The following is a 23,869-nucleotide window of genomic DNA, read 5'->3' as shown; positions in this document are numbered from 1 at the left end:
GCTTATTTTCACCGGCTGCCAGCCACTCCTCTTCCCAAGTAAAATGTTGTCAGACTCTTCCCGTGAAGTACTCTCTCATTGCTAAATGGCCTACTTGACAGCATACACCATATGTGGCTTCCACATCTGAGCAATCTTGTTGAACATGGGCATCTGCGCAATCTTGTTGAACATGGGCAGACAACTGGGGCAGGACCACTGGCTCACCCAATGAGTGGTAGGAGAGTGATGCCGGAGACCAAAAATTGTTGTGGATGGGAATTATGATACTACGATCAATGAAAAACCACCGAGCTTGAAACAGGTGAAGACCGGCTGCACCACAGCACCAATGAACTGAAATCATCAACAAGCGGCAACTTGGCGAGAGGTAAGGCCACCTAGGGAACCCCACAGGCATCAGGGATGGTTTATCATTTACACCTGCCAACTGCTGGAAAGGATGTCTCTCGCTACCACCATAAGGTCATGCTGTTCCACAATATTGGCAATGTTAGCTAAAGACGGTTCGGGCAAGGTCAATTTCCTAATTTGGACCTCAGGATCAGGTGCTAACCAGACTATCACATTCAGAATCAGCAAGTCTGTGTATGAGGTGACACATTTTGGACACTCAAAACAACACTTCTGTGAGAGACCCTGCAAATCAGAAATCAAAGCCGTACACGACTGCCCAGGGCACTTGTGGTGGTGCTGCTGAGACTGTAATCATGCTGTTACCATGTGGGTTTAATGTCTGAAATACTGTGTAAGCAACCAACAGATTTCATCAAAGTGAAGTTTCTTGGGCTCAGAGGAGGACTCAAAATTTTGCACAACGTCTCATAATCACAAATAGCTGGACAACAAGAAGGTGGTTTTATCGACTGGCTCTACGGTATACCTTACCCAACAGTGCAGCAAGAACCAGTGCATGTGATTTTCCCACATTTCTACAGACTAAATGAAACCAGAAAATGAGGGGTGAGGAAGAAAATTGCACAGCGGGTGCATGGCCTGCCACCTGTGTGGCATGGGCACGAAGCAATTCCATATTCTGGTTTAGTTATCCAGGCTGTTGCTCCTGTAGGTATAAACTGTCCCTGCCAGCAATGCAGAAATTACATGTCCATGGTGTTCCAAAATTAACAATGAAAGGAAGGGAAAAAAATAGAAGCGTCACAAGCAAAAGAATGTCCTCTGTCATCACTTTAGCCTCTTTATTAGTATGACAATGCTGCTAAACAACACTATCGGGACAAGATACTGTATGGGCGAACAGTGGGTCAACAACAAGCCTGGGAACAGAACCCCAGAACCTCACAGAAGGAAATGAAAACTCACAAAGCATGTCACCCTACAGGGAATCAAACTCCAAAATCGCAGAGACACATGCACGGGGATGAATACAACACATGGCATCTGCAAGCAGCTGATGACAGAGCACACAGAAACTGCAAGAGGTGCATGTCGATGTCAGCAGTGGTTAAACTCAGCATTAAAACTGTCCCAGCTGGCTTACTTGTCTCTCAGAGATAAACACTTCCATCTGTGGGTCTCCCCATATATGTTGTGGGTGTCACCCATGGCACTTGTCTGCACTTTTCCATTCACAGGCATACTATAATAATAATAATAATAATAATAATAATAATAATAAAGGTAATAGTTATTATTATTATTATTATTGTTGTTGTTACAGGATTAATTAATACAAAGATCAATTAATACCAACATTTTTCTGTACTCCTGTAATATTCTATCAAGCTTCACTAATCAGAGCATCATCCTTGCATAGACCACAGTGCTCAATTAATTTGTTGATGTGATCTTTCCAAGAACATCATGCTCAGACACATTTACATGTGCCAGGTGGTTTCCGTTGAAACGTCTTCTTTGGCCACCAATAATCTGGCGTTCTCAATGAATTCCCACATCAGTTTATTTTCTTTCAATTCCATCTAACACTGTTTCATATGCCCTCATACTAACTCTTATTTCACCATCATCACTTTTTTTCTTTGATTCTTAATATTCTGGTGTTCCTTCATAAGTAATCCATTTCCATAGCCATTGATCACATTCTGAGTTCACCATTTAAAACCCATAGTTCTAGTCCATAGCACAGGACAGATTCAACCATTAGCCTACCAACTCTTTTCTTACTACTGTTAGCAATGTTCTTGTACCACCAAAAAGAATTCATACACCCTCATACTTTTTTGCTTCATTGTATTCTGTATTTTTGCTCTGCAATAGTAAGCCAGTTTTTTCAGTATATGATCCCAGATATTTAAATTCCTCTAGCTATCTCATAACTGTGCTGCCAGTGACGCGTACTTCAAATCTTTTGTCACTATTCACTACCAGATATTCGGTTTTTGTTAGACTCACATGTAGTCCCCACCTGTTACATTCCTGATACAAAAGTTGTACCATGAGCTCGAGATCATATTCATCGTGTGCTAGAATAGCCCAGTCATCAGCAAAACTTATGAAAATAACTATACTTCATTAACAACGATTCTCATTCTTCCACAGCTGTTCAGCCAGTTCTACATATAAATTGAACAAGATGGATGACATACTGCAACCTTATCCCACCTTTGTGATATTAATAGGTTCTGATAATTTGACCCTCTTTTAACCTGTACCTTTTTACCTCTGTGCATTTCAATAATAATCTGCAAAAGATGGTCATCCACATCTATTACCTTCCATAACTTCCCACAGTTTGCTCTGGAAACCATGACATGAGCTTTTGCTAAATCTACAAAGGTAATGCGTAGCTCCTTCCCTACGGTTTTTAAATTTTTTCCGTTGGCTCTTGTAAAATAAAGAGGTTATCTGTAGGATCTGTTATGTGTATCTGATCCTTCCCCAAATGTCGGTCAACATCTTACCTTATCTTCTCATACATAATTTTACCATATAAGCAGCTCATCATGCATTCCTCTGTAGCAGGTAGTGTCTCTTCTACTCATCTTTTTGAAAACGGAAACCATATATCTTTTCCACACAATGAAATTTTAATACAATGGAATTTTAATCCACTGACAACATTGTTCGTGACTGCATTATTCTTTTCTTCAAACGGTGTCCTCCAGCTTTCAATAATTCCACAGGAATATTTTCAGGACCAGGTAATCAGCCATTCTTCATTTTAGCTAATGCACAGTTTACTTCGTCTATTGTAATGACCCTATTTTGAAGAGTTTCTTCAGTCTTACCTTCTTCCTCTTTCGTGTACTTCAGTCTATCTTCAATTAGAAGATCTGTACAATGCTTTTCCCTTTCTCTTAAAGGAATTAAGTTGTCTACTGCTTTGTTTTACTGGTATTCTCTTCATATCAGTAATTGTCCTCCATGTCTCTATCATTTGTGATCCTCCTATTAAACTCTCAATTTGAATGCATTCTTTTTCCCATACCTTGTTCTTTTCTGGTTTCATTCCGTTTCTTAACTCCTGAATGAATGTCTGGTAATTTTGTCTATCTTGAGGTAACTTAGCTGATAATTAGTTTTTATATAAATTCTTCTTTTCCCAAATAAACTTCTTATGATCACCTAACACCTTTGGGGGATCTGTTTGTCTGCACTATTACTCTCAGTCCCCTGTACCTCTAGATCAACCACACACTAGTCTCTGTTGCAATAAACCTATAATGCTGGCCTGCTTCAGGAGAAAGAGCTTGTACCATGTCTGCTGCAGTTTCTCTCATTGTTCTGGCTAACCAGCTGCTGATGGTTCTCTCTTAAACAGACACATCATCTTTTATAAAACTAAGTAGTGGTCAGATCCTCAGCAAGACTCTACGGTTTTGAACTACCAATTTTCATCTTTGCTTAACAATGCTGTGGCTTGGTTCTAAAAGGGCCAATGTCAATATTTGTCAAAACTGGTTTTATTGGTGTACGCTATATAGTTTTATGTGCTCTTCATAATGTTAAAATGGCCAATGTCTAAGCCACATAGGACAAGAGATACTGGGGTTTTAAGATGTAAGCCTCAAATTGTTTTAACAAGTTTCCAATCATCATAAAAGGGCCAATCTTGACATTGGCCCTCCCTCTTATTTTACATTTGTTGTAAGAAGGCCCAATGATGACATTGGCCTTTTTTGCTGACAGATGGTTTCAACAACTGAAATAGTGCTGTGGCATTGGACTTAAATCTGGCGGGAATACACAATAATAAGAGTTGTTTCTTTAACAATTCCACTAACCATTCGGTGCAGTGTTAGTGAGGAGTTTACACAGTCTTGGTGGGCACAAACATTATGTTTCATAGAGGCTTGAGGAACAAACTGCACCTGAAATATCAGCACTGACATGGTCACTTTGCCCTGAAGATAAGTTTACTAAAGTAAATTGATATCAGGAGCATTTATCCCTAATGTTTCCAACACATGACTATAAATTGACTGGTATCTCTACTTAATGCCAATCTAAAATATTATCAACCGCCTATTAAATTTATTTGAATGTAACAGAGGGAAACATTCCACATGGGAAAAATATATCTAAAAACAAAGATGATGTAACTAACCAAACGAAAGCATTGATATGTTGATAGAGACACTAACAAACACAAACATACACACAAAATTCAAGCTTTTGCAGCCCACGTTTGCTTCATCAGGAAAGAGGGAAGGAGACAGAAAGACAAAAGGATGTGGGTTTTAAGGGAGAGGGTAAGGAGTCATTCCAATCCCGGGAGCGGAAAGACTTACCTTAGGGGCAAAAAGGGACAGGTATACACTCGCACGCACGCACACACGCACACGCACACACGCACACACACACACACACACACACACACACACACACACACACACACATCCATCCGCTCATATACAGACACAGATATGTCTGCTTGTGCCTATATATGTGTGGATGTGTGTGTGTGTGTGTGTGTGTGTGTGTGTGTGTGTGTGCGTGTGTGCGCGTGTGCGAGCGAGTGTATACCTGTCCATTTTTCCCCCTAAGGTAAGTCTTTCCACTCCCGGGATTGGAATGACTCCTTACCCTCTCCCTTAAAACCCACATCCTTTCGTCTTTCCCTCTTCTTCCCTCTTTCCTGATGATGCTGAACGTTGTAAAGTTGAAGTGGAACGACAGCAGCATTTGGATTTAGCCCAGGATGCTTACGATCAGAAAGACATGATAAAAGGAAAGCTGTGCAGAATTCCAATATAGTGACCCTGGCCTTTGATTTGCAGAAATGTCTACCCACTCCTTTTCTACACTGTGGTGTGACATTTTACAAATAATAGCTTTAGACCTGCAACTTGATCATCTATGTAAAGACACATAAAGAATGTTCACCAGTATGTCACATTTGGAAAGAAACAATGGCAGGAAGAGGTGGCAATGAAATAGCTTCTTGTCTATATGATTATTTGATGATACTGGCCGACAAAAATTTTGGGGTACACCTGTACAGTGATTCGTGTATTGGACAAATAAATATTTTTATTGCCATCATGTTTCTGAGATTAGTGGAAGAATTCATGATTCAGGGAAGACGTTTGGAAATCAACCACAAGTTTCTTGAAGTTGGACATACTCACTTGGAAGCTGACCCAATTCATGCAGCCTTTGAGAAGACAAATAAAACAACAACTGTTGAAGTGGAACTGCAAAGAGACTGGACCAAATTAATATGTATGGTTCCCTGAAAGCCACCCATAACTGCAACAGAGCTGGAACAAAAGGACTTATACAACTTTAAAGACTTGATGAGAAGTCATTATCTGTACAAGAAAATTAAAACAGAAAGGAATTTATTGTTTGGAACAAGATAAAATGGATGAAGTATCACTCAGGTATGCCGGGAATTGTCTGCTAAAGACACAGTTACTCCTCAGAAGAACCATTCAAGATGATAGATCTGAACAGAAAGAAAATTCAATGCTTGTCGATGCCAAAACTTGCACCTATTTCTGATTTTATCATACCCAACTCAGAAAAGAAATTAAAGGACTTAAGGGATCTCCTTACACACATCAGTGTAAGCAGTTGTCCATTCTACATGCAGTTCATCAATCACCTGAGAGCCAATACACAGATAAAAGAGATAAACAGATATCTTATGAAGGGGAGGATGAGGATGGTGATGATGATGGAAACGATTGATATATTTTTTCTCTCCCCTTTTACAGTATCAACTATAGTGTATGCAAATTATTTGTATGATATTAAGCAATGTGCATAAAGTCTCCCCCCTGATTATGAGACCAAAGAGTGTTTTCATGATTTACGGTGATAAACGTGATTTTTGGAACATGTAACAGTTGCTATCAGTTATTAAATTCTTGAGGAATGAATAAAGTGATTTAATCAATGAGTACAAGGAAATAGTTTTCTTAAAATTACCTGTTTCTGGTTATTCATTCTACCTGACACTGATGTCCAAAGGGCCAATGTCAAATAATTTAAGAGAGTTCATGATGTTAAAAAGGGCCAATGTCCTCTTAAGTCCTTTAATTTTAAAGCTGAAAATTCTAAAAATTTATTATTTAAAAACAAGCTTTGGTTAAGTTGATTTACTATAATGTTAGTAACAAATAGCCCCAAATATATTGTTAGTAGTTGTCAGAAAATCTTAGAAAATATTCAAAAGCTTATAACTTAAAACTAAGACTCTTGCTTGACATTGGCCCTTTTAGAACCAAGCCACAGTTATGATGCAAGCGATTAACAATTTCTGTTGTAATGAGGGTCTTTCCCACATTTACCTGTGAATATATTTATGTGAATAATATGTGTTCAGAATTTTTAAATTATGCTGGTTACAGAATTCTACAAGATTTTCTCCAGAACTATTAACAACATTATCTCCATGTCTTCGTACTATGACATCATTTCTTGTGAGCCTACTCTCGCATTAAAGTCTTTTGCTATTATTATTTCTTGGTGGTTTTTAACTTGGTTAAGTAATGGTGAGAGTGACAATTCTATCATATAAAAATGTGTAAACCTTGATGTAAGAGCTCATAGATTTGTTAATTGGAAGGAAAACACCTGCTTTTGCCCATTTATGTCCAACAACTTCAGACCAAAAATTGATGAAATTCCCAAATTTCTCATTTCCTTGTCTCTTTTTCTTAGTTTCAGACAAAACAATTATGTCCACATTCAGATGATTCACTTCATTCTCTAATTCAGTGTATTTATTTGCAATGCTCTGAACATTCCATGTATCAACTCCAAGAGTTCTTCTCTCTGCCAATAACTGTCATAATGTTATTCCATTCAAGTGTTGAGGGTTTTTTTGGAGTCCCGAACCTTAGAAAGTTTTTACATATAATGGGGTGCTCCCCCACTCACCCAACTCCCAACCTAGAGGACTACACTTTGACATCAAGTTTTATTCCCCTGGTAGCGTTCAATTCACTATGCCTAAGAAGACCTCCCTTCCCTGTGATAAGACTATAAAATGAAAATGTAAGACACCCCACCAGCCTCATAACCAAATATTGTTGAGGTCAAGAAAGCAAAAGCTGGCCAAGAGAGGCAGACAGAAAAGAAAACAGAAGTCTGACACAAGTAAATGGAAGAAATGTCAGACTTACCTAAGGGCAAATGTGATTGCTGCCCTCATACTCCCACGAAGGGAGGCCCCTACACTGATACTCACCTCCAGATAACTTTGCAGTCAGGATCAGTTTCAACCACAATAGACGTAATGTTTTTGTAGACTGCAAAGAACACTCCCCCTCCTACGATGCCCACCCTATTTACCGATAATATGCATTCCATGCCTCATTAAGTACAAGGAGTGGTCAAATGAAAAGGTATGAAACGCCATAACAATCCAGTCTCCAAGGTCTTATGAAGTTCAAGTGGGAACAGCTTGAGCAATCGCCTTGCAACCGGACATGTCACCCTGTGTGTTCGGTCCACAAAAAGAACATCTCAAAGAGAAGCACTCCTACTTGGATGAGGAACTGTAGGACGCAGAGGAGGACTGGGTCCTCTCACAGCCAAGCCACAGGAACTCGAAACAGCGAATCCCTCAGCTCATTAAACAATGTGATAGTTATGATCAGGCTTCTGGGGATTACTTTTGAATTAAGGCTTCAATTGTACCCACAGCATTGTCTTGTACCTTCCCTTTTGGATACTCCTCATATTTCAGAGCTTTCTACTTTGGGTTACATCCAGTTCTCTCTCCTGAGTGTAATTTGATTGGGACAGCTTTCCTTCAGGGTAGTAAATTCAAGGACTTTGTGACAAATGCTTCAGTAATTAACCGATAAAATCTTAATATTCAAAGTGTGTGTTTTGTCCCATGTTCTCCTATCATTTCCCTTCTTTTCCTTTACCTAGAATCAAGTTTCAGTCCCTCATCACAATTAAATTTTTGTTTTTTTAACCCACATGAATAATTCCTTTTATCACTACAGACATTGTTTCGATATCTTTATCATGTGTGGAGTTACTATATACAGGGTGTCCCATTTATCTTGACCACCCTAAACAACTGTTTGTCCATATGCAAATTACAAAATGTTTCAAGCAAATGTTCTTTAGCCGTCAGGGGGACATCAATCAGCTTATTGCCTTCGTTGCAGCTTTGTTTTTTTTTACAAAGATACGAACAGCGGTACGACTTTTTTAAATGGCACCCTGCATTTTTTATTTGGTAATTCATTCCCTCTCCTAAAGACCTATTCAAAAATGTATCACAGTGTACCACTCGCTGAAACACAAAGTTATTAATTACATAACACAACTTTGACGTTGACGCTCCCAGCACTTAGTGCAGGTACTAGGGTTAAGGGAACACAACCACGTGCTGACGTTGACAGAGGACAAATGTAAACATAAGTAGAATGCACACCAGTCATTCCATCAACCATTGTCGTTGAAGAGCTGTGCGAGTAGAATGTACACCGATGAAGAGAAGGTAGAAATGCTACTCATCTACGGGGAATGTAAGTTACCAGAACAGTAATTGCAATACTGTTTTCTTATGTACGGATACATTTAGCACAGTAGTTTAGTCCTTTTAAATACTGTTATGTAGAGTAGGCATAGACATAACGTTTCTTTTCTTATTGTTGTTGAAGGTAGGCGAAATGCTATGCAGGCAGCGCGACTGTACAGATAGCGATATCCAGACAAGAACCCACCTTCCCGACGGATGTTTTCTCACCTTGTTGCAATGCTTCAAGAAATGGGAAGTTTCAACCCACGACAATGCAATCATCATAGCACTCACACAGACGAAGCTGCCAAAGTTACTGTTCTCGCTTCCACTGCTATGAATCCACATGTGAGCACACGACAGCTTGAACACAAGATTGGCATTCCTGAAACCAGTGTACATTGTATTCTTACACATCACCAGTTCCATTCTTACCATATACACCTACATCAAGAATTGCATGGGAATGATTTTAAGAATCGTGTACATTTCTGTCATGGGGACAGCAGCAAATCCTCGTCAAACCTAACTACTTCTCCAATGTTCTATTTATCGACGAATGTTCATTCTCAAACAAAAGACAGGTAAATACAAGGAACATGCATTATTGGTCCAGCGACAATCCACAATGGCTTACACAGGTGGAATATCAGCGTCAGTGGAGAGTTAACTTCTGCTGTGGGATGCTTGGTACTACAATTATTGGCCCTTATTTCATCAATGGTAGTCTAAACAGCACAGCATATGCCAACCTCCTCAGATGAATTCTTCCTCCTCTTCTGGATGAATAACCACTAAGAACCAGAATGCTTATGTGGTATCAACACAATGGATGTCCAGCACGTAATGCCTTGCCTGCACATCGTGTTCTGAACGAAGGTATACTGCCAGATGGATTGGTCATGAAGAAACAGTTACTTAGCCTGCTATGTCTCCTGATTTAAATCCTCTGGACTTTTTTCTTTGGGGATGCATTAAAGACGTCTATCGTGGTACTACAACTACTCCAGAGAACATGCAGGAACGTATCGTGCTTGCTTGTAATTCTCTTCAGCAGGTAACACTGCGAGCAGTAAATAATTCTTTCATTCAACGTGTGCACCAGTGTATCAGTGTCCAGGGTCACCACTCTGAGCACCTTTGAAAGATCTACTCCTGGGAAATGCTACAGGAGAGTCAAAGTCAATTTTGTGTTATGTTTTTACTTGGTTTTTATTTGTTTTCTGACAACTCCAGCAAGTGGATGAGTTTGTGATCCCAGGCTCACAGCCAATAACGTTGTGTTTCAGTGAATGGTACACTGTGATACATTTTTTAATAGGTCTTTAGGAGAGGAAACGAATTACTGAATAAAAAATACAGGTTGCCATTTAAAAAAGTCATACCGCTGTTCATATCTTTGTAAAAGACAAAACTACAATGAAGGCAATCATGCTGATTGATGTCCCCCTGATGGCTAAAGAACATTTGCTTGAAACATTTTGTAATTTGCATCTGGACAAACAGTTATTTAAGGTGGTCAAGTGGTCAAGATAAATGGGACACCCTGCATATAAACTTGTACTACAGAGAGTCTCTCTTGTCTATGGTAACGCATTCACTATGCTGTTCACTATATCTATGGTTTAACCACTGGAAAACCATGCTCAGCTGGTGAAAAAGAGCAAACATTATCCAAATGTTACATTGTAGTTTCAGATTATAGTTAACAAGATCTGTGAAATAGCATACAATTTTTTCCTTAAATATGGGAAGGAAATAAAAATCCAACCTATTTATCCACATTTAAAAATAAATAATCCTCAATAGGAACAGTTGGTAAAACACTTATCATAATGCAAAGGTTTTGTATTCAAGTCCCAGTGCAGCACACAGTTTTAATCTGTCAGGATATTTCAAATCAGCGCACACACTCCATTGTAGATGAAAATTTATTCAACAACAGAATAAATGATCTCTTACCTGCTCGCACAAGTTTCTCAACCTCTGACACAGATTCTTTCAATGGGGCAATAATTTTATCACTCGCCAATGGACTGTCAGCATCTTCCTTTATGGTTTCATTAGCACTTGGAATATACTGCAAGAATGACATATCAGATGTTGAATAATATTCTGAATTTGTATTGAACCACAACCATGTAAATTACATACCAAATAGCAAAAATAAAGAAATATCATCTACATTTACATTAATACTCTGCAAACCAATGTGAAGTGCATGGCAGACGATACTTCCCATTGTACCAGTTGTTACGTTTCTTCCTGTTCCATTCACTCGGCAACAATGATTGATTGAATGCCTCTGTGCACCCTGTAATTAATTTAATCTTGTCCTCCCAACCTCTATGTGACTAATACGTAGGGGGTTGTAGTACATTCCTAGAGTCATCATTTAATGCCAGTTCCTGAAACTTTGGAAGTAGACTTTCTCAGGATAGTTTACAGCTATCTTCAAGAGTATGCCAGTTCAGTTTCTTTAGCAGCTCTGTGACATTATCCCACGGGTCAAACAAACCTGTGACCACTTTTGCTGCCATTCTCTGTATATGTTCAGTATCCCCTGTTCGTTCTATCTGGTATGGATCCCACACACTAGAGCAATGTTCTGGAAAGAGTCACAGGAGTGATTTGCAAGCAATCCCATTGTAGATTGATTGCTCTTCCACAGTAGTCTAGCAATAAACTGAAGTCTACCACCTACTTTACCCACAATTGGCTTATGTGATCATTTCAAATCCCTACAAAGTGTTACACCCAGGTATTTGTATGAGTTGGTCAATTCCAAATAGTGGTAGGATACTACATTTTTTTTGTTTTCAAATGTACAGTTTTACATTTCCTAAAATTTAAAGCGATTTGCCCAACTTTGCACCACTTTGAAATACACTCCTGGAAATGGAAAAAAGAACACATTGACACCGGTGTGTCAGACCCACCATACTTGCTCCGGACACTGCGAGAGGGCTGTACAAGCAATGATCACACGCACGGCACAGCGGACACACCAGGAACCGCGGTGTTGGCCGTCGAATGGCGCTAGCTGCGCAGCATTTGTGCACCGCCGCCGTCAGTGTCAGCCAGTTTGCCGTGGCATACGGAGCTCCATCGCAGTCTTTAACACTGGTAGCATGCCGCGACAGCGTGGACGTGAACCGTATGTGCAGTTGACGGACTTTGAGCGAGGGCGTATAGTGGGCATGCGGGAGGCCGGGTAATGTACCGCCGAATTGCTCAACACTTGGGGCGTGAGGTCTCCACAGTACATCGATGTTGTCGCCAGTGGTCGGCGGAAGGTGCACGTGCCCGTCGACCTGGGACCGGACCGCAGCAACACACGGATGCACGCCAAGACCGTAGGATCCTACGCAGTGCCGTAGGGGACCGCACCGCCACTTCCCAGCAAATTAGGGACACTGTTGCTCCTGGGATATCGGCGAGGACCATTCGCAACCGTCTCCATGAAGCTAGGCTACGGTCCTGCACACCGTTAGGCCGTCTTCCGCTCACGCCCCAACATCGTGCAGCCCGCCTCCAGTGGTGTCGCAACAGGCGTGAATGGAGGGACGAATGGAGACGTGTCGTCTTCAGCGATGAGAGTCGCTTCTGCCTTGGTGCCAATGATGGTCGTATGCGTGTTTGGCGCTGTGCAGGTGAGCGCCACAATCAGGACTGCATACGACCGAGGCACACAGGGCCAACACCCGGCATCATGGTGTGGGGAGCAATCTCCTACACTGGCCGTACACCACTGGTGATCGTCGAGGGGACACTGAATAGTGCACGGCACATCCAAACCGTCATCGAACCCATCGTTCTACCATTCCTAGACCGGCAAGGGAACTTGCTGTTCCAACAGGACAATGCATGTCCACATGTATCCCGTGCCACCCAACGTGCTCTAGAAGGTGTAAGTCAACTACCCTGGCCAGCAAGATCTCCGTATCTGTCCCCCATTGAGCATGTTTGGGACTGGATGAAGCGTCGTCTCACGCGGTCTGCACGTCCAGCACGAACGCTGGTCCAACTGAGGCGCCAGGTGGAAATGGCATGGCAAGCCGTTCCACAGGACTACATCCAGCATCTCTACGATCGTCTCCATGGGAGAATAGCAGCCTGCATTGCTGCGAAAGGTGGATATACACTGCACTAGTGCCGACATTGTGCATGCTCTGTTGCCTGTGTCTATGTGCCTGTGGTTCTGTCAGTGTGATCATGTGATGTATCTGACCCCAGGAATGTGTCAATAAAGTTTCCCCTTCCTGGGACAATGAATTCACGGTGTTCTTATTTCAATTTCCAGGAGTGTATTTTCAAGATCTGACTTAATGTTTGTGCAGTTTTTTCCACACTGTATTTCATTATAGATAACTTCATCACCTGCAAACATTCTGAGGTTACTATTAATATTGTCCACAAAAATAATAATATGAATCTCAAGGGATCCAATACGCTTCCCTGGAGTACACCCAGGACTTTATCTGTCAATGACTCTTGTACTTCCATTATGGATTTTCCATTGTTTGATTTTACCTAACACCTTTCCTTCCATTCCGTAATCCAGCACTGTTTTCCTCTGTTACTACTTTCTAACGCATTACTATACTCAGTGTCTGCCAATATCTCTCTTCTTACCTCTGTTTCACTGGTTGCCTTCCAAAATGCACTGCACACTCTTTCTTACAAGTAACACTGTATCAACCATCTCGTCCATGCACAACATACAACTGCAATTCCACACTGATTGTTAATGCAGCGTCTCATGTCCAACTTTACTCCTGTCATTATGAAGATGGTATCTGTTCTTTCAGACATGTCTGAAAGTACAGATACCATCTTCATATAGATAAGGCTAACCGGCCAATGATCATCTTCAGTGCGGATGCACTCACATTGCTCAAACTCTTACAGGAATTGGTAGTTGACTGCCACAAGAATGCGTATAGTGGGCAGGGGTGCTACAAATGTAGTGCATGTATAATAAGTTGGGAATGTGCCAGAGATAAGTCCCTGCAGTCACACTATCCTCCTTGTCCTCGGTGGCTCTATAGGATAGAGCGTATAGAGCATCTGCCATGTAAGCAAGAGATCCTGGGTTAGAGTCCCAGTTGGGACACACATTTTCAACTGTCCCCATTGATATTTATCAATCCCTGCAAGCAGCTAAAGGTCTGGATTTCATTATAATTTCATTACTCCTGTCAATCCCTCCCCACCCCTGCCAACCAGATTGCTTCTCCCATTATGCACAGCTGCTCACAGTCTGGTCTTAACAGCCTTTTTTTTGGGCCTATCTGCGACTCAACATCTCCGCTATATGGTGAGTAGCAATCTATCCTTCTCACAATATTGTCTTTAGATGATAAACTTTGATGTGATACTGAGTCAAAGTTTTTTTAACTGAAGAATACTTTATCTAGCACACTGCCTTGATCCATGGCTATCAGGATGTCATGTGAGAAAATTGCAAGTTTGGTAAAATGTGGACATCCTCAAAGAGGTCAGGTTTATTTGTTGTTATTAGATTTAATATATTTCCATCATGGGTAGGCTTCTAAACTATCTACTCTGGTTAGTTTTCAGAGAAGGCATTTAATGATGTTTCACAGGACATTTATCATTCTCACCACTAACAACACTCATTTTCCCCAACTGACTGTTTGGAGACAATGTCTTCACCAATGATTACAGTATGATTGGGGAATTCACGTACAAGAGAACTGAGATCTTCTCTAAAGATTTCAATTACATCAAGAGATGAGTCTGGTAGGTGAAAGAAAGATCCAGTTACCATTTTATGACCACCCCTGATACTGACTCTTGCCCAAACAATCTCACACATAGCTTCAACTTCTATCCCGCTGGATTTGAGTTTCTTGTCTACCGCTACAAATACACCACCTCCATTTCTCATTAGCCTATCCTTTTGATACACACTTAAATCTTTGCAAAAAGTCTCACTGCTATCAATTTCAGGTTTCAACCAGCTTTCTGTAACTAATTGTACATGAGCTCCACTCCTTTTCAGGATCACTTCAGTCTCTGGCACTCTGTTGTAAATGCTTCGCCTGTTAACCACTAGGATCATAATACTCTCATCTTTGGGAGGCATTTCTTTCAATTGTCACTTATACTTTCAGGTTTCCTTCTTACAGTGATACTTCTGTGTTTCCTGCAGCTATTGTTATCTTGATTGGATGTAGGTCTCCTAATCTAAAAACCCTTGTGTGCAACCCACACATAGTTAGCTACCTGGACAGTAGTCTCTGATGTGTAGTGCACACCTGATCCATTTAGGGGGACCCTACAGTTCTCAACCCTCTGGTGCATATCCAGGAAGTGGCAGCCTAGCTTGTCACAATACCTTCGAAATATTTGATTCAGTCCTTACTCTCAATTCAGAACCAGGGGCCACAGTCAGTTTTGAGGCCAATGCTGTGAATTGCGTGTTCTGGGGCCAATACTGCATATTTTGAGCTTCTTTCAGGTGTTCTTAACCTTATATGCCAGTCACTGGAATAATCCAAGTACGACCTTGGAGCCCAGATGACTGGCTATGTCTGTTCCAACATGTGACACAATCTGCAGTTGGTTACACTCTCTTCCCTCAATGGCTGCCACAATAGCCTTTCAAATATGTTGAATGAAACCCCTGGCATACACACTAAGTGCACCTGGTGTCCTTTCCTGTCCCTTGCTCCCATTTCCCCACGTGGTTGCAACATTTGCCATACATTTGAACTGCTGATGATTATTAGACCACTCCCCTTTTGTGTTTGCCTCCTCCTCACACAGGATGAAAAAGGTTTCCTCAAAACAAGCGAAGTGAGTCCCACTGGCTCAGTATCAGTTTCAGTGAAAGACAGCACCTAAAACTTGTTGGTTAGGAGGGTCAGTATAACACCTCTAGTCCTTCCTGGTCCCCACCTACCCTGTAGAGGAATCCTAGATCTACCACTGAAATGCCACATGCAGCCAAGTGGATGAGTAATGACAGGTTCTGTACCTTCTGCAGAGGAGACAGGATCCACAGGAGAACGTAGTACTGGAGATACCTTTGGCACCTGTACCACAGGTACATGACTCTCAAGAGCTCTTCCAACACAGCAATACACAGCCACTGCCAATTGTCTGACATTTGTCAGGGCGATTTTCAACTGCCTACGAACATCAACCGACTCATCCCATGTTTGGGAACAGCATTCACATTGGGGATGCATTGTGGGTGGTGCCACATATTATGCCCGTTTAAAAAGTATCTAACGTTATTTTTTATCGTTGAAATAATGGAATCATGGTGTGTGAGCTCTCTATGTTTGTTGGCATACGTAGTATGCATGCCGAATTTTTTTTATGACTGGAAACAACCAGTCACTACCTATCAAATGACATGTGAACATGTGTAAGTGGTATTTGCTAGATTTTGGTTTGTGGGCAATATGACAGGAAAATGGAACAACATTATTGCATCAAATTTTAAGTTTGGTTGGCCCTCAACATCCACAAATGAGTTTTTTACTGATCACATAAGCACCCTGATGATTCAGGATAGATGAATCACGATCAGAGAACTTACTGTCAAGGTTAAAAATAGTACTAGATCTATTCAACTCATTTTAATGGAACATTTGAACCTCAGGAGGATCTCAGTAAAATTTGCACCAAAGTTGCTAAAAACTGAGCAGAAGCAACTTCATTCAGGGATCGAACAGAACAAGCTGGATACTGTGAACAGCAACCCCAACTTTGTTAACACAGTGATCACTTGTGATTAGTCCTGTATATATGGGTACAAGCCAGAAGCAAACTTCCAGTCATCGCAATGGAAGCTCTCATCATTGCTGAGACCCAAAAATATGAGGCAAGTATGCAGTAATTTGAAAGTCATGCTGACTATATTTTTTTACTCCAGTGGTGTGGTCTACATCTACATCTACATCTATACTCCGCGAGCCACCTTACGGTGTGTGGCGGAGGGTACTTATTGTACCACTATCTGATCCCCCCTTCCCTGTTCCATTCACGAATTGTGCGTGGGAAGAACGACTGCTTGTAAGTCTCCGTATTTGCTCTAATTTCTCGGATCTTTTCGTTGTGATCATTACGCGAGATATATGTGGGCGGTAGTAATATGTTGCCCATCTCTTCCCGGAATGTGCTCTCTCGTAATTTCGATAATAAACCTCTCCGTATTGCGTAACGCCTTTCTTGAAGTGTCCGCCACTGGAGCTTGTTCAGCATCTCCGTAACGCTCTCGCGCTGACTAAATGTCCCCATGACGAATCGCGCTGCTTTTCGCTGGATCATGTCTATCTCTTCTATTAATCCAACCTGGTAAGGGTCCCATACTGATGAGCAATACTCAAGAATCGGACGAACAAGCGTTTTGTAAGCTACTTCTTTCGTCGATGAGTCACATTTTCTTAGAATTCTTCCTATGAATCTCAACCTGGCGCCTGCTTTTCCCACTATTTGTTTTATGTGATCATTCCACTTCAGATCGCTCCGGATAGTAACTCCTAAGTATTTTACGGTCGTTACCGCTTCCAATGATTTACCACCTATGGCATAATCGTACTGGAATGGATTTCTGCCCCTATGTATGCGCATTATATTACATTTATCTACGTTTAGGGAAAGCTGCCAGCTGTCGCACCATGCATTAATCCTCTGCAGGTCTTCCTGGAGTACGTACGAGTCTTCTGATGTTGCTACTTTCTTGTAGACAACCGTGTCATCTGCAAATAGCCTCACGGAGCTACCGATGTTGTCAACTAAGTCATTTATGTATATTGTAAACAATAAAGGTCCTATCACGCTTCCTTGCGGTACTCCCGAAATTACCTCTACATCTGCAGATTTTGAACCGTTAAGAATGACATGTTGTGTTCTTTCTTCTAGGAAATCCTGAATCCAATCACAAACCTGGTCCGATATTCCGTAAGCTCGTATTTTTTTCACTAAACGTAAGTGCGGAACTGTATCAAATGCCTTCCTGAAGTCCAGGAATACGGCATCAATCTGCTCGCCAGTGTCTACGGCACTGTGAATTTCTTGGGCAAATAGGGCGAGCTGAGTTTCACATGATCTCTGTTTGTGGAATCCATGTTGGTTATGATGAAGGAGATTTGTATTATCTAAGAACGTCATAATACGAGAACACAAAACATGTTCTATTATTCTACAACAGATTGACGTAAGCGAAATAGGCCTATAATTATTCGCATCTGATTTATGACCCTTCTTGAAAATGGGAACGACCTGCGCTTTCTTCCAGTCGCTAGGTACTTTACGTTCTTCCAGCGATCTACGATAAATTGCTGATAGAAAGGGGGCAAGTTCTTTAGCATAATCACTGTAGAATCTTAAGGGTATCTCGTCTGGTCCGGATGCTTTTCCGCTACTAAGTGATAGCAGTTGTTTTTCAATTCCGATATCGTTTATTTCAATATTTTTTATTTTGGCGTCCGTGCGACGGCTGAAGTCAGGGACCGTGTTACGATTTTCCGCAGTATGCTCCAGAAGGAACTAATGTCATTAATGAGTACTACCAAGAGATCCTGTGTCACCTTCATGAAGCTGTGAGATGCAAACAGCCAGACTTGTGGTCAGCAGGCAGCTGGCACCTTCACCATGATAACAACCTGCTCATCATTCTCAATTAATTCAGGTTTTTTTTTTTGGACAAATACAAAATGGCTGTGATTTGTCAGCCTCCCTATTCCCCTGACCAATCACTGAGTTACTTCTGGCTTTTCCCTAAACTGAAAAAGATTCAAAGGAACTAGATTTCAGAAAAGAAAAGGCATTCTCCAGAACTGACTGGAGCAGCTCTGAACCATATCATATGAGATTTTCCAGTGACGATTCCAGCAGTGGCAGCAGTGTTGAGAGAAGTGTGTACAAGTTGAGACGGGGATGACTTTGAAGGTAACTAGTGTCAAATAATTGTATCTAAATAAAGACTGATTTTATAAATAAAAGTCAGATACCTTTTGAACAGCTCTTACAGGACTGTGATCAACAATTTTAAACTAAGCCTGCCAATTATCTGTTAATCTCTTGAGTAAAAAACTTACTAATTCCTATAAGAATAGAAGTAAATATACAAAATGAGATTTCTATTAAGGCAACAGAAAATCATGTGGTAAAATTTTCAGTTTCTTTTTGAGGTTATTGTAGGTTATTGAGGTTATTCTAGTCGTTATTGTAGTCGTTAATATATTCAAAAATGGAATTAATTTACAATAAATGTAGATAACATACAGTTACCTTTAAGGGAAAACTAGCTGTAACACATTATTTTAGTTGCAATATCTGCTACAGTAACCAAATCACAAATGCCAATTTACTACAAATTAGATTATGCACAGGACAGTGGTAACTTCTGAAAATGCTCAAAAATGTATGTTTATTTGCATTGATACACACTGAAATTTGGAGTGATCCATCCTCTGGCAGTAACTGTGAATCACAAATTCTAATTTGCTATGAAATAAGTTCTCTACAATTTACAAAAATTTTCAAAAATACAGTTTTGTGGACATCTGAAATTTTTAAAAAGTAACTTTTTTCTGATATAAATATAATAGAGGGAAACATTCCACGTGGGAAAAATATATCTAAAAACAAAGATGAGACTTACCAAACAAAAGCGCTGGCAGGTCGATACACACACAAACAAACACAAACATACACACAAAATTCAAGCTTTCGCATCAAACAGTTGCTTCATCAGGAAAGAGGGAAGGAGAGGGAAAGACAAAAGGATGTGGGTTTTAAGGGAGAGGGTAAGGAGTCACTCCAATCCCGGGAGCGGAAAGACTTACCCTAGAGGGAAAAAAAGGGCAGGTATACACTCGCGCGCACACACACACACACACACACACACACACACACATATATCCATCCGCACATACACAGAGACAAGCAGACTCTTTGCCTTTACAAATGTCTGCTTGTCTCTGTGTATGTGCGGATGTGTGTGTGTGTGTGTGTGTGTGTGTGTGTGTGTGTGTGTGTGTGTGTGTGTGTGTGTGTGCGCGCGAGTGTATACCTGTCCTTTTTTCCCTCTAGGGTAAGTCTTTCCGCTCCCGGGATTGGAGTGACTCCTTACCCTCTCCCTTAAAACCCACATCCTTTCGTCTTTCCCTCTCCTTCCCTCTTTCCTGATGAAGCAACTGTTTGTTGCGAAAGCTTGAATTTTGTGTGTACGTTTGTGTGTCTATCGACCTGCCAGCGCTTTTGTTTGGTAAGTCTCATCTTTGTTTTTAGATATATTTTTTTCTAATATAATTATACACTGAAATCAGAGAACGATTTTTCTGAATGAGGACAAGGCATACTGTTCTCAAAAATTTTAAAAGAGCAGAAATAAGTTGAAGCCTATAATTGATGATAACAGTATGAATCTAATGCACACCTTCTTCACGAGTATGAAAAATCTACATGTTGTAAGAAGTAAAAGAGTGTTTGTATGTGAGAATGTGCTACACATGACTAAAAGACAGAATAAATCACTAGACCTGCCTTCTCTTACTATCTGAGAAACAAGTAACATGAAATTAGAAGATAAAAGCTCATTAATTTCTCCTCTAACACAATTATATATAGTTTTATTTTATAACTGTCTCCTGCTGCTTGAACCTAGTATTAAATTCTCCGCAAGAGATTCAAAGTAAGTAGAAAATCATCTTACAGAGATCGCTTACTCAAAATTTTACTATGGTTTCTGAAATGATTGCAACTAGTAACACACCTATTTAATCTTCACTATAGTCTATTGATGAGTCACTTTTTGTTCAAGTGAATGATTATGCTTACATTTACTGGACTTTAAAGTTATTGTTATTATTGTAACTGGATTGTCACTGTTATTATTTCTTTTAATCATTTCGTGTGTCATAATTCTTTCTCCTCACAATTTTGAATATTGGCAAAAAATACTCATCATCATTTACAATGATTCTTAGTGAAAATGTGACTGAACTAACTTGTTTTAGGAGTTCCAAAATGTGCTTTTTCCAGTTTAAATTCTTATCACTGTGGACACATGAAGATCTCGAAATTTCTACCACATTTATTATTTTTGTACCGTGTGCTATACTTATCATTGATTTAGTGCCTCTAGATGTGCATAACTGCGTATTTTAAAAATTGAGGGTGAATTTTATTTTCCCATTATCGGTTTTAAGTTATCATTAGACCACATAGTTCTTAGTAACATTTCATGGCATTGTGAGCATTGTTTTGTAACTGTGGCAGGATGGAAAAAAAAGTCAAAATGTGTTACGTTAAACACGGTTTTAACAAAGTGACATCGTTTCCAAGACTTTTGAGAATGTGATGAATTCTGGAACAGTAACTCACCTTAGTAACAATAATATCCTCAGCAAATCAGAGTTTGGGTTTCAGAAGAGTTTCTCTACTGAGAATGCCATTTACATGTTCACTCACCAAATTTCACAAGCAGTAAATACCACACTGGTTGGTATTTTTTTGTGATCCATCTATGGCATTTGACCGTGTGAATCATGGTATTCTCCGCGATAAATAGAAATTTTATGCGACTGATAGTATAGCCAACCAATGGATAATGTCATGGAATTTAATAATTCAACCAGTATAGGCCAGGGACAAAATTCTAACTGGGGCGAATCTTAGGTCCATTTAAACCATCTTCTGCATAATATACAACATGCAGAATTAGATCTTTCGGTAGATGACATTAGTATTGTAATCCAAGCATATATACTGATACATAATATATGGTAAACAATGTTCTTGTAAGTATTGTTGGCTGGTTTTCTGCTAATCGTTTCACCCTCAATTTTAAAAAGACGCAGTTATGCACATCTAGAGGCACTAAATCAATGATAAGTATAGCACATGGTACAAAAATAATAAATGTGGTAGAAATTTCAAGATCTTCATGTGTCCACAGCGATAAGAATTTAAACTGGAAAAAGCACATTTTGGAACTCCTAAAACAAGTTAGTTCAATCATATTTTCACTAAGAATCATTGTAAATGATGATGAGTATTTTTTGCCAATATTCAAAATTGTGAGGAGAAATAATTATGACACATAAAATGATTAAAAGAAATAATAACAGTGACAATCCAGTTACAATAATAACAATAACTTTCAAGTCCAGTAAATGTAAGCATAATCATTCACTTGAACAAACAGTGACTCATCAATAGATTATACCAAAGATTAAATAGGTGTGTTACTGAAGAGAACTGCTTAGTAAATAGGAGATAACAAATGCTGTACCACTTCTAATATTATTGTTATTTACAGTAAAACTTTGAAAATTAATTTACCTTATTAGTGTCAGAAAGGTTGCCATCCCAAGCTGTAGCTGAAATAGCTACATCAGTCCCTGAGAACAAATGAAAATTTCAGTTTTCAAATGTTAATATCAAACTAAGAAGATGGGAGACTTTAGTAAGTTTACATGAATTGTTTGCCTATGGTCAGCTACATTGTGCTGGCTGAATGCAAGTCAAAAATGTTCAAATGTGTGTAAAACTTACGCTAAGAACAGCACACACACACACACACACACACACACACACACACACACACACACACACACACATGCCCAAGGGAGGACACGAACCCCCAGCGGGAGTGGCTGTGCAGTCTGTGACATGACGCCTCAAACCACGTGGCCATTCCTCGCAGTGGCTGAATGCACAATGCGGGGATGGCAATTTGTCAGGTAGACTGGAGTGATATGTTCGCTCATGTGGGGCAGGTGAGAGAGGAAAGAGGCAGGGAGTGGCAGGAAGGGTTTGGGAAGGGTAGCTAACAGCTGGGAAGGAGGTAGCAGGTACGCAAGATAGGAAAGTGGGAGGGAGAAGCAGCAGTTGCATGGTATAGATAATATGACAAAGGCACCAGATCTGGTGCATTTGTGCAGCGTGCAATGCTGACAACATGAGGAGTGGTTTGGGAGGGGGTGACAGAACAGAGGGAGGGGAGACTGTGTGGAAAAGAGTGTTGGTGCAGAAGGTTAGTGAAGACTGAGACCAGGATGATCTCAGAAACACAGGATGTGCTGCATGGATAAATCCCCTGTACATAGTTCAGGGAAGCTTTGCTGGGAGGGGGGAAGGATCCAGATGGCATGAGTTGTGAAGCAGACATTGAAACTGAGCATGCTGTGCTCAGCAGCACAATGTTTCTCTTGGCCACAGTTGGCAGTTGGCCATTTCTTCTAATGGACAGCTGGTTGGCGGCCATGTCGACATAAAATGCTATGTAAAAATTGCAGCAGAGCTGATATGTAATATGGTTGCTTTCACAAATGGAACCTGCCTCTGTTGGGAAAGGAATGCCTTCGACATGGCTGGAGTAGAATGTGCTCAGTGGCAGACTTGAGCAGGTCTTACACTGAGTTTTCCACAGGGAAATGACCCACTACCTCATTCCTTGTTGTTGTTGTTGTTGTTGTTGTGGTCTTCAGTCCTGAGACTGGTTTGATGCAGCTCTCCATGTTACTCTATCCTGTGCAAGCTTCTTCATCTCCGAGTACCTACTGCAGCCTACATCTTTCTGGATCTGCTTAGTGTATTCATCTCTTGCTCTCCCTCTACGATTTTTACCCTCCATGCTGCCCTCCAATACTAGATTGGTGATCCCTCGATGTCTCAGAACATGTCCTACGAACTGGTCCCATCTTCTAGTTGAGTTGTGCCACAAGCTCCTCTTCTCCCCAATTCTATTCAATACCTCCTCATTAGTTATGTGATCTACCCATCTAATCTTCAGTATTCTTCTGTAGCACCACATTTCAAAAGCTTCTATTCTCTTCTTGTCTAAACTACACTCCTGGAAATGGAAAAAAGAACACATTGACACCGGTGTGTCAGACCCACCATACTTGCTCCGGACACTGCGAGAGGGCTGTACAAGTAATGATCACACGCACGGCACAGCGGACA

General features: G+C 40.5%; 1 protein-coding gene across 6 annotated transcripts in view; it reads right to left on the bottom strand.

Moving 5' to 3' along the window:
- LOC126088514 (membralin) overlaps positions 1–23,869 on the bottom strand; it is a 551,852-nt gene that overhangs the window by 447,876 nt on the left and 80,107 nt on the right. For all 6 annotated transcript variants that reach the window (XM_049906664.1, XM_049906661.1, XM_049906663.1 and 3 more), the window contains exons 5-6: positions 22,244–22,302; positions 10,877–10,994 (exon numbers count right to left, since the gene is read on the bottom strand). In XM_049906664.1, coding sequence (XP_049762621.1) covers positions 10,877–10,994; positions 22,244–22,302 — 177 coding nt within the window. The remainder of the gene's footprint in view (positions 1–10,876; positions 10,995–22,243; positions 22,303–23,869) is intronic.

The sequence above is a fragment of the Schistocerca cancellata genome, chromosome 6 (genome assembly GCF_023864275.1).
Source record: "Schistocerca cancellata isolate TAMUIC-IGC-003103 chromosome 6, iqSchCanc2.1, whole genome shotgun sequence".
NCBI lineage: Eukaryota > Metazoa > Arthropoda > Insecta > Orthoptera > Acrididae > Schistocerca > Schistocerca cancellata.
The sequence above is the reverse complement of the archived record's forward strand: the minus strand, read 5'-3'. Positions and strand labels throughout refer to the sequence as shown.